Source organism: Pavona decussata, unplaced genomic scaffold (assembly GCF_977016875.1).
Source record: "Pavona decussata unplaced genomic scaffold, jaPavDecu1.1 SCAFFOLD_52, whole genome shotgun sequence".
Classification (NCBI taxonomy): domain Eukaryota; kingdom Metazoa; phylum Cnidaria; class Anthozoa; order Scleractinia; family Agariciidae; genus Pavona; species Pavona decussata.
Window position 1 is genome coordinate 2,233,628 of NW_028145474.1, and position 13,061 is coordinate 2,246,688.

Here is a 13,061-nt window from a genome sequence, read left to right on the forward strand (position 1 = left end):
TCCCAACCTTCAAAACCTTTGCTCGTTTTCCATTGCAATGCAGGGTTCTTTTGCCTTACATTTTAGTATTGCATGATTTTTTTTCCTGTTTATGGATTCCCTCTCCCCCCTTCACATTTCTAATGGTACATCCCTAATGTCCTGCTAATTTCAGTGTATCACTCCTACAGTCTGTAGGGATGACATCACATAGAGAGGGTGTGATTACACAACTTAGAACTAGAACCTTAGAACTTTCTTCCTGGTCTTGTAAGAGCAATTTGATGTTATAAAATAAGTTCTTTGTAAAATATTTATGCAGCTAATACATGTAATTTACATTTAATTCCCTTTTTGTCAAATTTTGCCTTGAGTGTTTGTATTTGCTTAGGAGTGGGGGGTGGGGGGAACTCAGTGCGTGTTGGATGTAAGATGATAGATAGCCAACTCAGTCCTTGTTGGTTATAATCATCCCATGCCCAACATTTAGCAGGAGTGGATTGAATAATTATTGTTTCAATAAAAGCAACCAAGAAAAATTATGTGATCTTGCTGATTTCATTTTGCAAGAAAGTCCCATGGATGATAAACCAATTAAAACCAGGAAATTGCATTATCTTATGATCCTGTTTTTAATAATTTTCTAAATGTGGCCAAACAAATGACACCAACAACAACAGGGAATTTATGCAACATTCCCTCGCATAATACCTCTCAATAATATTACTTGTAATTTTGGTCCTCAGTTAAGGACTTTTCCTTTCGCAATAACTTATTTTCTCTCCTACAGCTTGTACTTTTTTTAATAGTGCATGGGTATTTCTATATGCTTCTAAAAAGGTTTTTTTAATTACCAATTTTATACATGTATAGTTTATATACATATATTTGTGGGGAAACACCTCGCATGGGTCCTTGTGTCTTAATTAGCTCTCCCCTTTGGGAAATGTCTTTAGTTACTAAGTAAACATTATTTTTCTTAAATTATGCTATGTTTCCCAATAAAACTGATGAACTGAAACTTAATCAATCTGTCCTTGATTTCAGTATTTATCCAAGAAACTTGGAGCTGACCCAGTGGTGTTTGGTTACCTTCAAACTACATTTGCGGTGGTTCAGCTGTGTGGTGGGCCAATATTTGGAAGATTTGGAGACATTTTTGGCAGTAGAGCAGCTCTGGTTCTGGCATTTGCTGCTGCAGCTTTGAGTTACTCCATTCTCGGACTAGCATCAACTGTAAGCATGCTGTTTCTTTCAAGGCTTCCATCTGTTTTCATGCACGCAATGCAAGGTTTGTACAACTTTATGTGTTTAGTGTTATGTTGATTAATGGTGTTGGCTGGGGACCTGACGCAGTCCAGGCAGAGCACAGAGGTATCCCTGCAAGCTGAAACCTTCCCAGCATGCAGCAGCCAACCAACAGGCACTGTTACACTGAAAGGAATTCAGTGAAAAACCACACTCACCTGCACCCTTACACCAAGAGGGAGGGGAGGGGAGGGAGCCAGAATATGCAAAGATTGGCATTAAATTATCTGCAATGATTAGCTAAAGCAACACAAATGCAAATGCGAGAAACGCTGATCAGCCCCTGCATTTACCCCACATGTCAGGGCCTCCCGCAGGTCATACACAAGGGGCTAGCTTTCCCATCTTTGTCCCCAAGAGATGTAGAACTACAACATATCAGAAATCTTTTCTTATTAGAAACAACCAGAATCTGGAACTTACTCACTGGCAGACTGGACTTAGCTAATGCTACTCTTACTAGTTTGAAATCTCTCCTCTATGACTACTACTCTCATGCTGTCAGAATGAACTACAATCCGGACAACCCTCAAACATTTAAAACCATCTGTTTGAAAATATGCAACTCCACAAGATTTCTAGACGTACCAATAATGTGCTGCATGTGATATGTTTTTTCTTTCTTTCTATTACATGTACATATATTTTATTTCTGGGCCCGCAGTAATTGGCTACTTAGCTGTTGTAATGTCCCTGGCAACGTCTACATATTGATTGTGATTTTTGTTTTTTTGGTACCATAAAGGCAAAGCTAATAAAACAAAAATAAATGAAAAACTGCCGATCACATTGGTTCAAGGTTAACTTTGCCAGTCACTTAATAATATTTATAATTGTAGTTATATTTGTCTTGTTTGCGTTTAGGAAAGAAATGGTTGATGAAGAAGTAACATTAAAGAATCCCAGCGAAGCTGTTGAAGAAGTGGAAACACTAGCTGAAGAATTCTATAACAAGCCTTTGATTCTTGAAGAAGGTATTAAAATAAGTCATGCTTTTGGCGGCCGGTTTAGAATGAAACTAATGATATTCCCAAAGTAAGAATGAAATTTGACAGTTGTCAGTAAATCTTAAGAGCTGTATTCAACCATGAAAAGCAATGTCCTACTCCATATTTTGACTTTCTGTTTGAAAATAACTGCACAATAGCGGATACAAGTAGAAAATACCAGATGAGAACACAAAAGATACTGTTGTAATGCACAGGCTTTTCAAAATGGTGCGAAGGACGCAGACTAACTAAGTAACCATACAATCATTACAACATCGCTACCTTTTCTGCATGCGCTTGTTATTTGCCCGACCTTTATCATTTTGTTCTTTTTATATTTCTATGTAGTTACTTGTTTTGAAAGCAGGGCTGGGTGGGTTAGGTTGTTTTTATTTGGTTGGGTTGGGTGGGAGAACCTTGTGAGGGACTGTGAGTCCTATTATTCTTTCACCTGCCTCATGGCTAATTACTAAAACGAGTCTTTGTTAGAAATAACAACTTGATAAGTTTTTGCATCCAATGGAAACAAGGGACATACAGGCCATATGACTCATAACTGCATCACGCAGTCACATTTTAATAGGCATGGTAAATTGTTAAATTAATAAATAAATACATACTTAAGAAATAAAAAAAAATTGTGCGTATGATACTTCTAACTACTACTTACTAGCTAAAGACTACTAACTAACTACTACTACTAGCTAAAGGCAAATCTACCAATAGAACAATCTTACGTAGTTGCAATGAACAAAATTTCATGTCCATTCTTTTGACTGTTTAACCAAAACCACTCAAACAGATAATCCGTACCAAAGCTCAGTGATAAATCAAGGTTTAGTGATTAAAAATCATGTTTTTTCTCTTAGTTCCACATCTACCACAGAGATTATGCCAGCCAGACTTCCAACCTGGAACTATAGCGTAAGTGAAAAGGAAGGTTATAAATTTCCTGATTGCCAGTTGACATTCCTGTCTCTCCATTTTGGAGAGCTGCTGTTGTAATGCAACCCCAGTCACATGTCCTTGTAGTCCACAGGATTGTCAGAAGTCTAGTTGTGGTTTGGTATTTCACAGAAATAGAGTCCAATGGTATAATTATTCTCAAGTCCACTGGATTACCAAAAGTCTTGCTGTGGTTTGCGGTTAGGATACCAAGTACTGACAGGTTGTCCATGTCACGTCACATGGATTATGTGGTCAGGAGCAGAGTGGAAGAGAGTCTGTTGGACTTGCTTGAACTCTACTTGTAAAAAACATGTTTCTTAGTCACTAGGGAGGGTAGAAATGTTGTCCATTGGAGTTGCATGGACCACATGGTCAAGTAGAAGAGAGTCCACTGGACTCGCACTTAAAAAGTGAGGGATACTCATACTTGTATTGGGTGTTTGTGATGATGAGACTTAGTGGACTCCAATGGATGACATTTCCATCCTTCCTGTGTCATCGCAGAGATCTAGAATTACATTTTAATATGTCAAATGACAAACTGCAGAAGTTGCCATGTGACGGCATGTTTATCGTACATTTTGCTGATCGCTGTTTTCAGTTTCTCAGCAAAATTGAGTAGTTTTGGGTTAGTATCATAGGACAGAATTATTTTACACTTATTTTTTTCAAGAAAACAAATGGGAATCTTGTTTTTGCAGTTTGAGGTGTTATTAGAAAAATTAGTATGCATTCTCTTTCTCCTTCGAAATTTAACACTAGTAATTATTATTAGTGTTAAATTTCCTGATTTATTTTTAATAACACAGTGATCTTCATCCAAGACACAAACATCTTCTGGCTAAGAGGTCCCAGCGCTGTCGGGTAAGTGCTGTAGCCAGTGAAAGAGTGACCCCTAATATCAAAGGACAATTTCTCCTTTCGTGTCCCCATACTCTTCTTATAAAAGTACTGGGGAGAAGTTATTAAAATATCAAGAAAATTCACCCTAAGTGATTATATCCTTAATTCTCATAACCTCAGGGGTTAAATTAGCATTGATATCACAAGGAGAAATTTGATATTGATCACTGTTAGCGACACTGCACCAGAACATTGCTATTATTAACTTGAATCCAGTTTTGACCAATGGTATTTCTGAAGCGTTTTTTTAATGGTACTTTCTGTGCAAAGTTCTAATAAAATAAACTTGTATTGTATTGTATTTTATTATAGCTCACAGTTAGTATGAGCGGTGTGATTGGTCAATTTTGCAGGCCATATTTCACTGCACAGCCTGCTAAATTTGAAAGTTTCCTTTCCCGTGCACCCGATTGACCTAAGAGATGTAATAAATATCTTATAACCTTGTTTTCTCGGTCCGTACTGTAAGTTATGGATCCTCATTTTTCCTGTTGATTTATGGCCCAAGCGGGAAGCATGCAGGCCATAAATCAACAGGGAAAATCTCAGTCCGTAACTTACAGTACAGACCGAGAAAACAATGTTAATAAGAGGTATGTATTGTAAACAGTATTTAATTTTTTTAACGATTTTTATTAACCTCATAAGGTGCATAATGCAATACAAAGCCCTACTTACAATGGTTATTATTGCAATTCAATAAAATCTCCAAGAGGTAAACATTACATTTAATAGCAAATGTTTTTTTTTTTTTTATTATTTTTTTATTTCTAAACAGCAATGTGAACACAACCTCAGCAAACCAGAGTTTAACCCTTCATCTATTAAATTCAAAATCCAACTAGGAGCAATGTAAGTAGCACAATCATTCACTGCTTGTTATTTTTTTGTGTCTTGCAAGACATGTGAATTACTATTTCTTCTGTTTGTGTGTGGGCAGTATCCTGAAAATCCTACAATCCTACAATCCTTAAATCCTGATTTAATACTTGTAATACTTGTATTCTTATTTTCTGTTTCAGGCATTATCTCCCAATGTTGAGAATTTCAAATGTTCCAGTTCTGAAGTTTGGAAAGGTGGGTTATGTCATATTTATTTGTTCTATGAAAGACAACAGTAATCTTTTCTCTAGTTGATAATTTTCGTGTGTTTTTCAAAAATCCACTTGCTTTCATCATGCCCTTCCACCATCCATTAAAGTCCTTAAATTGAATATTTTTAAATATTAAAGATATTTCCTTGCGATACGATCAAAGACTGTTAAAGTTACTTATGTTGCCAAGTATCTAACCACGGAACTGAATAATGCCTGTGACTTCAATTTTGACACACACATTTTGTTGTTGCTCAAATTACAAAACTATGGTAGGCTAAAAGATCACTTCATTTGAGAGTAAGCTAGATATCTAGCAAAATTTAGCATAATCACTTCATTCAAAGGGGAAGTATCATGGGGTTTTTGACCTGTTTGGTTAAAAATGGTGAAATTTAAGACCTTTACATAGCTACAAAACAATTTTAGAACAACGAGAGGAAAGAGATCAACTCAATTCTTGAAAAGAACAACTCATGATCTGCTCTAGCGCATTTTGGAAACAAAAATATGAGAACTTGAAAAACGTCAGCCTAACATTTTTCAAGTTTCAATCCATTCCAACCTACTCTGTCTCTGCCCAGAGGCTTAATGCACTAGAGTGATAATTTATAACAAAAGTGGACAATTATTTTATGTTTCTTTTGACAGACAAACATTTTGGGGTTTTGAAATGACATCAAATTCGCATGATTTTTCCCCTTTAAGTGTATCTATGTAATTGGAGACACTATCCAGAAAAAATGCAATTTTGCTACTAGTGGTTTTTGAGGAGAGGAGAAAGGCAGAGTACCTGAAGGAAACCTCTTGGATTAAGATCAAGAACCAAAACCAACTCAGCACAACTGTTACCATTTCTGTGTTCTTTATTATGTTCCTGTTCTCTGTAACCTTGTAGCCACCCTTATTTTCAGACCTGGTTTCTACAGTCCATACCCTTTTCTGTAAAATCCATACCCATTTTCAGACCTGGTTTCGACAGTCCATACCCGTTTCTGTAAAATCCATACCCGTTTTCAGTCTTTCAGACCAAAGTGGTTAAAAGTTATACCCTATTTCTTACCAAAATGTCTCAAAAACCTTACCCTTTGGCGCCACACATACCCCCTCCCCCCCTCCCTGCAGCATAGCCACCAACCTCCCATGTATTGTTACTGGGCCATATTGATGGTTTGGTAGCTTTCCACCAGTATGCCATCCTTTCTACCCACTCTCGTCATCAGAAGCTTCTTAAAAATAACAGAGTGAAATCTATTGGAGCTGGAAGAAAATGGAGAGAAGATTGTGCAGTTCCAGAAAAAATCCATACCCACCCCATGGAGAGTCATTGGAAATTCCTAGGGGGAGGCTAGGGGGTCTTATAAAGTCAAAATTTTAGAAGCAAAGTATGAAGCTAAAATGGAATTTCTTGGGGAGATGCGGGGTGCAAAGCAAAAAACCTTCCTTGAAAGGAGTATGGATATTGTCTGGAACTGCACAATAATAAGAAAATAGAAATTTCTGATTCCCTATCTTCTTGTTTTTGTCTGTAGGAAGCACAAGTGACCCTCTCTCTTACAAATCCGGTGGAAAATGTATTAAAAGTCACTTTGTTAAAACTGGAAGATGAGAAGGAAGCTGCTACAGACAATGGCAGTCAAGAGAAAAACAAGCAGGATCAAAGCACTGATAAGGCTGATGATGAAAAGGAGGAGGAGGAGAAGAAAAAAGATGACACAGATAAAAACGTAGAAGATGGAGAGAAAGAGAAAAAAGATGAACTGGAAGGGAAGGAAAAGGTTGGTGAAGAAACAGAGAAGGCTACCAACAACAAGAACAAAGATGGCTCACTTGATGTGGCAATAAGTAAGAAACCGGATCGCAGTATGGATAACACTTGTAAAAGCAGATCTTTCATGCCAACAGCTGAGGTAAATCTATATTTCAAAAACTCATTAAAAATTCATTGACCTGTCAAATGGTCAATAAAACATCACGTGCAGTGGTTTTAAAACCCGATAAAACCTCCTTATTAGTATGCGGTGTTTAATGTTTTTCTCGTATGCTAATTTCCACTGTTTACAACAGCATCATTGTTATGAACTCTATTGACACACGCTTTTCCAGGAATGGTTTTGAAGCCGTTCAAAAAACTCACAGCACGTGTTTTATCGGGTCTAAAACCACTCGACTGCGCCTCGTGGTTTTAAATCCCAAAAAAACACTGCTGCTTGTGCAGCCTGAGCTGCATGCATGGTTATTATTTTGTTATTCTTTGTAACTGGACACCTCTTTTGTTATAGCCTGTGTAGCTGGCAGTTTTGTTCGCACAAGGTCAAAAGTTTTGGGCGGTGGAGCTGCCTCAATGAGTTGGGAAGCCGCGAGAAGAGAGAGGTTTTTCAGCTGTGTCCTCCTCATTCCTCTCACCGCTCATGATAGTGTCTCTTCACCACTAAAACTTTTGACCCTTTGTGAGCAAAACCACCAGCCAGGCCGCAGGCTACTCCTGTTTAAGCAGGTGTTTGTACATGGTCCTGTAAAGGTTGTCTCCTTAGGGTGACTTGGTGGCTTTCTTCAGTTCTTGCGGAAGTCTTTCCTGGTGCATGCAAATCCTTGCCTTACAAGAAGGAGGTGCAGTGTAGGAGACGCCTGCATGCCAGCTAAATTTAATTTGCAAAATAATTACACTATGTTTGTCCCATGAACCTAGTTTAATGACCTTAGCTCCCACGAGTCTCCTGTAGCTCAGTGGTAGAGCATCCGAACTAGTAATCGAAAGTCTTAGGTTCGACTCCTGATAGCAGCACTCGGATTTTTTTTCCGCGTATGCCTGTGTCACTTACCGATAAATACATCATTCTCAATCTCACTATGATGGGTCCAACTTTTATTCCAAGTTAGCCTGCGAGCAAGCTCTCTTGGGGGTGGGCCGAGCTTGCTCGCAGGCTAATTCCAAGTGCTTTCAGTTGTGGAATCCTATTGGTTATATATTCTAGAGGATGTGTGCAGCTTTTTCTTCCTTTCTTTCCTCTCTTTTTTTTTTCTTTTGTTTTCTTAGGTATGTATGAATCTTTCTGCATCGTTGTAATATTTTCATCTAGAATAAAGCAATAAATTAATTTATGTTATAAATGTAATGTTACGTTACGTTATATTAGGTAATGTTATGTTAGCATTCACCAGTGTTTGATCTCATTATCACAGTCTGGTACCTCAGTGTTGGTTTTTAAACAATCCACTTGTAAGAGACCTAATTTTCAACTCTCACTATTTATAGCATTATTTGACATCCATCCCCAATTCCGTGGCACAAGACAAACAAATATTGTCGTTTTCTTTGCACACTCTCATGAATCATGTGTGGTATATTTTCTAGATTGTCCTTCCTACCTTCCCCCTGATGTTAGGAGCGCGTGATGAAGCTGCTGAATTTGATGAGATGGACTCTGGTACTCCTGCCGAGATGTTCAATGATGATCCAAGGTTTGATCTACAGTACAAACCCAGACTGTTCAAAGTCCCCTATTTTTCCGTGGGATTTTAGAGACTGCCGGGAGAGTGCCTAAACTACCGAGGGGGACCCTGGCCAGGGTACGTTGTGTGGGGGAGGAGTGAGAAAACTCCCGCTCCCCCCAGGTTGCTCTCGCCGTTACAAACCAAGATGGCGGCAGTTCGCTCGAAGTGTAGGAGTCTTGAGAATCCCACTGAAAAATAGGGAACTGTGAACAGTAAATCCGCCGTACGGAAAAATATGGCAGCTGTACGTTTTACTACAATACCTTGCGAACCTAACACAGCCAAAAGGCGCATAGAAAGCCGTATTTGTTGTGCGATTTTCGTCCTTGTACCAACAACATTGTGTTTGCTAGGTTTTATTTTTTAGAACTTTCCTGTGCGTTTTTATGAGCGTTTTTAGAGTTTGCGAACGCTAAGAATTACGGGTAAATGTACCAGTTGCTATCTTTCTTAGTACGATGGATTAAGAACCTGTAAGGTTAAGGTTTTTAAGGTTTTTATTATTATGCACCATTTCAATGGTTTACAACAAAAGGAAATTACAATATATAAGAAAAGTAACAAAGACAGCATTAAATTACGTAAATGTGAAAAGAAAAATGTGCGCAGTGACCAAAAGAGCTTAGGCTTTCGAGTTGGTCACTGCCACGTGCAACTAACTGGCGTATAACGTGCAACTAAATAGAGCAAAAAAGTAAAGAATAATAAAAGTGCAATAATTGAAACATTCTACAATTTTTACATAAAAAACAATAGAAATGATAAGGCTAAAATTGTGGCATTAAAATTGAGCTTATGAATTGAAACAGGTTCTTTTATGAAAAATCAGAAAAAAATGACCTCGTTTCAGGCGTTTTTCCCTTGGAAATATCCCCTCCCAATTTACAAGGGAGAAGCTTTGGGAACTAGGTTGCAAAAACTAAAAAAAAAATAAAAAAGGAGAAAACAAAGTAATAAGAACTTATTATGTGTGGCAATGAGAATGTACAGAAATCACTTCCATGGTAGATTGGTAAAAATTGGAATTTACTATGAAACTGTGGTACAGTACTGTGTGACTACTAAGGGCTAACATTATTGTTGTTTTGTTCAGAGTTGTGGTTAATCGACAAGCCAACAAGCTTTGGTTTCTTGTGAAAGTAATGCCACAAACGACAGTGAGTGATGTTAAGGTGTGTTGGGTTTCATCATAAATTTTAGCCTGGATTCATTTAAGACATTCAGCGTGGAAATTGATCTCTGTAATCTAACTATAAGTTTTAATCAAGAATTAGTAGGGTACGTTCGTGTTTATTATTATTATTATTATTATTATTATTATTATTATTATTATTATTATTATTATTATTATTATTATTATTATTATTATTATTACGGGCATCTCCACAGAAATCCGCATTCATTGCCCATTGTCGATTAGCGGAGCTGATTGCTATCAAGAAAGGGGAGCAATATGCCAAAACCATGTCATGGATCAGGAGCCGAATTTCATTCCCACTGTTAGGATCTGCACTCGTCTGTCTTAGAGGTTCTAGGACATTACGAAGAATTCAACGTGACATCAAGAACGCGGACATTGACATTGAAACAGCAGAAGGGGCCATTTGAGAGATGCGTATTTTGTTTATTTTTTTTTTCTTTTCTTTTTATCAAGTGGAACTGATTTTAAAATGCCGAATTTCATTTTTTTTTAAAACTTCATGACATTTGTTTTTTTTTTCTTTTTCTTTACAAAAACATTGTTGCTTAAAAATATTATCTTTTTTTAATCGAAGTGAAATCTGAATAGGTTTTTAATAGCTCTTTTTTATATACTTTTAACTTGTAAATAGCAATTTGTGTGGAATATTTTAATAAAGAATTTTCATATTTTTTGAATTATTATTATTATTATTATTATTATTTATTATTATTATTATTATTATTATTATTATTATTATTATTTATTATTATTATTATTATTATTATTATTATTATTATTATTATCATTATTTATTATTATTATTATTATTATTATTATTATTATTATTATTATTATTATTATTATTATTATTATTGTCATTGTTATTTTACCATTGCTTGGTTTTACCAACAGGGTTGAGAAATGCCACTCACGGTCTGTGGTGGCATTTCTCTACATCATGGTAACCGCACAGAAATCCGCAAAAATTTAAAGCAAGAATTCTTCTTCCAAATCGACACTCCCAATCCCCACGGAAACAACGAACGCTTTTCATTCGTCTCTTTTTTTTTCTTGTTTTCCATGTTACCATGCGCACACCAATAGCGTATCTCCACTCAGTATATGAACGCTCGAAACGTTAGCAATCAAATCTCTTTACCTAGCCAGATTACATTAAGGACGGCGCCTACTTTTGTTACTGCGCATACGTGCTGTGCATCTCGAGATACTAGGGTTTCATATGGGTGGTGCCTACTAATACAGGGATATTTTTGCACGGTCTAAACCTTTGCGTAGAAAGCAGAAGTTATCTAAAAATTGGGGGTAACCATGCATTTTTCAGAGATAATAAAGCTTTAATTTGGAAAGAAAATGCCATACATTGCTTTGCAGTTGACTGCTTTTTAGAACAATTGTTGCTTAATTATCTCTAAAAAAAATGCGTGGTTACCCCCAATTTCGTTTTGGGGTTCAATTGCCCTTGCTAAGATCTGCCTTTTCTGCATAGTCATAAATCGCGCAAAAATACTTCGGTGTTAGTAGGCACCGTCCTTAAAACAACTTAGGTGATAAAACCAAACACTGGTTTCCACTTCCCTACCGACGCAGCACCACAGTTTGTTTAGAACCTATTTAATTATTTAGATTGATAGCTGTGTTGTGCTTTTATTTCAGTTCTCAATGGTTATGCAGTATGATTACAGACACACTGCGACAGCGCTCGTGCGAGGAAGCCAGGAATTGGAGGAGCAGATGGTCACACTGAAACATAAGCTACATATTAACCTTGGCCAAGTGCAATCACAATCTTAGTTATTGAATTCTCCTTTTTCACAGTAACGTTAAATTTTGATGTAGACCAGATAACGATAATCTGGCCAAATTTGACAGTCTTGTCTTTTAAAAGAGCGAAGATATAGTTCGGTTGAGTGTGAGAATGTGTCAGACGTTTGTGCGGTGACGGGCAATTTGTACCCTTTTCCATACCCTAACCCTACCCCTAACCCTGATTTAAGGTTCTCTTACATCAAAATTATGCATCACCGTGATAAAGGTTAATGCTGGTTTATTTTCCCACCTAGAGTCATACGCTCAAGACTCCGGCGTTCTGGTTCCCGCCCGCCATCAATGTGGCAAGAATGTAACTTGTCTCGAATCTGCAGGAGTTAACTTTTAGCGTATTGGAGAGCTAGTAGTTATGTTGCGGGCGAGTTTGTCTTGGGCAAATGTACGTAGAAAGGCTTCCAAATAATTTATTATGAAGAGGGGAATAGCAGTGAAAAACAATCTGGATTTAATAGGAGAGGTTATGAAGCGACCCAGCTGTGGGTATTTTAAAATACGATCTTCTATAATTCACAAGAAGCAATAAGTTTTAACTAAGAAATAAACAAACGTAGCTAAATGTTATGTGCCAACAATTTTGTGTTTGTGTCCTCAAGTATGAGGGCAGGTTATATTGCAGAATAAAAAGAAATAAAAATTAGTGTTAGTAAGTGCAACAGATAACCAGAATCTATTGCAAAGTAAAGTAGACCACAACTGGGACACACGAGATCATCGAAGCACAGATTCACAGGTGAAAATTCTGCATCTGATTCTAATTAAAGGGGCGTTGTCATGGCGACTTTGCTGTATTTTGGTCAAAACTTCTCAAATATTTGACAAAGAAACTTTTTTCTACATGAAATTGCTGTTAGAGCGCCGGGAAAAAAACCTTAAGGGATTTATCCGAGAGAGAACAAACTATAATTAGTTTTTACCGACGTCTCAGCAATACACAGGAAGGACTTGAAACAACAGGCAAATTTTTTCAAGTTGCAATCCATGTCCATCCTTCCCATCCGCAGTCAAACATAATTAATACTAGTTTCTGTGCACTAGTTAGATTGTTTTTAACTAAGCTGAACAATTATTTTGACGATTCCACCGTAACAAAAAAGGTAGATGACACTGTCCTTTTAAAAAACAAACATAAGCAGCTGAAGATACTTTATCTCAGACAAAAATATGTGATTTTCCGGGATCCTTTTTCCAGGTCAGGCCTCTAAATTTCAATAGGCCATTTTCATGATGGCGTCATTTGACTACAACTACCTGAATTCATTATCAGCCTTACATTTAATTTTACGTTCTAAATTTCAAACCCACCTTCAAACTAGG

The 13,061-nt window shown here is 37.0% G+C and overlaps 2 protein-coding genes across 2 annotated transcripts in view; one reads left to right on the forward strand and one right to left on the reverse strand.

Moving 5' to 3' along the window:
• Positions 1-13,061, reverse strand: part of LOC146480890 (uncharacterized) — a 126,573-nt gene that overhangs the window by 53,008 nt on the left and 60,504 nt on the right. The gene's annotated exons all lie outside the window — the stretch shown is intronic.
• Positions 1,132-12,384, forward strand: LOC146480893 (dynactin subunit 4-like). Its single transcript, XM_085109273.1, has 10 exons — positions 1,132-1,270; positions 2,152-2,261; positions 3,146-3,200; positions 4,034-4,088; positions 4,906-4,979; positions 5,150-5,204; positions 6,754-7,131; positions 8,577-8,683; positions 9,810-9,888; positions 11,574-12,384. Exons 2-10 carry the CDS (start codon positions 2,159-2,161, stop codon positions 11,709-11,711), a joined length of 1,044 nt encoding a protein of 347 aa, XP_084965399.1. The 5' UTR covers positions 1,132-1,270; positions 2,152-2,158; the 3' UTR covers positions 11,712-12,384.

Bases quoted from the DNA above. Each gene is read 5' to 3' on its own strand.
- LOC146480893 (XM_085109273.1), top strand. From the start codon at position 2,159: ATGGTTGATGAAGAAGTAACATTAAAGAATCCCAGCGAAGCTGTTGAA. The intron at 3,201-4,033 runs GTAAGTGAAAAG...TTAATAACACAG, and splicing joins TTCCAACCTGGAACTATAGC to TGATCTTCATCCAAGACACA. The intron at 8,684-9,809 runs GTTTGATCTACA...TGTTTTGTTCAG, and splicing joins ATGTTCAATGATGATCCAAG to AGTTGTGGTTAATCGACAAG.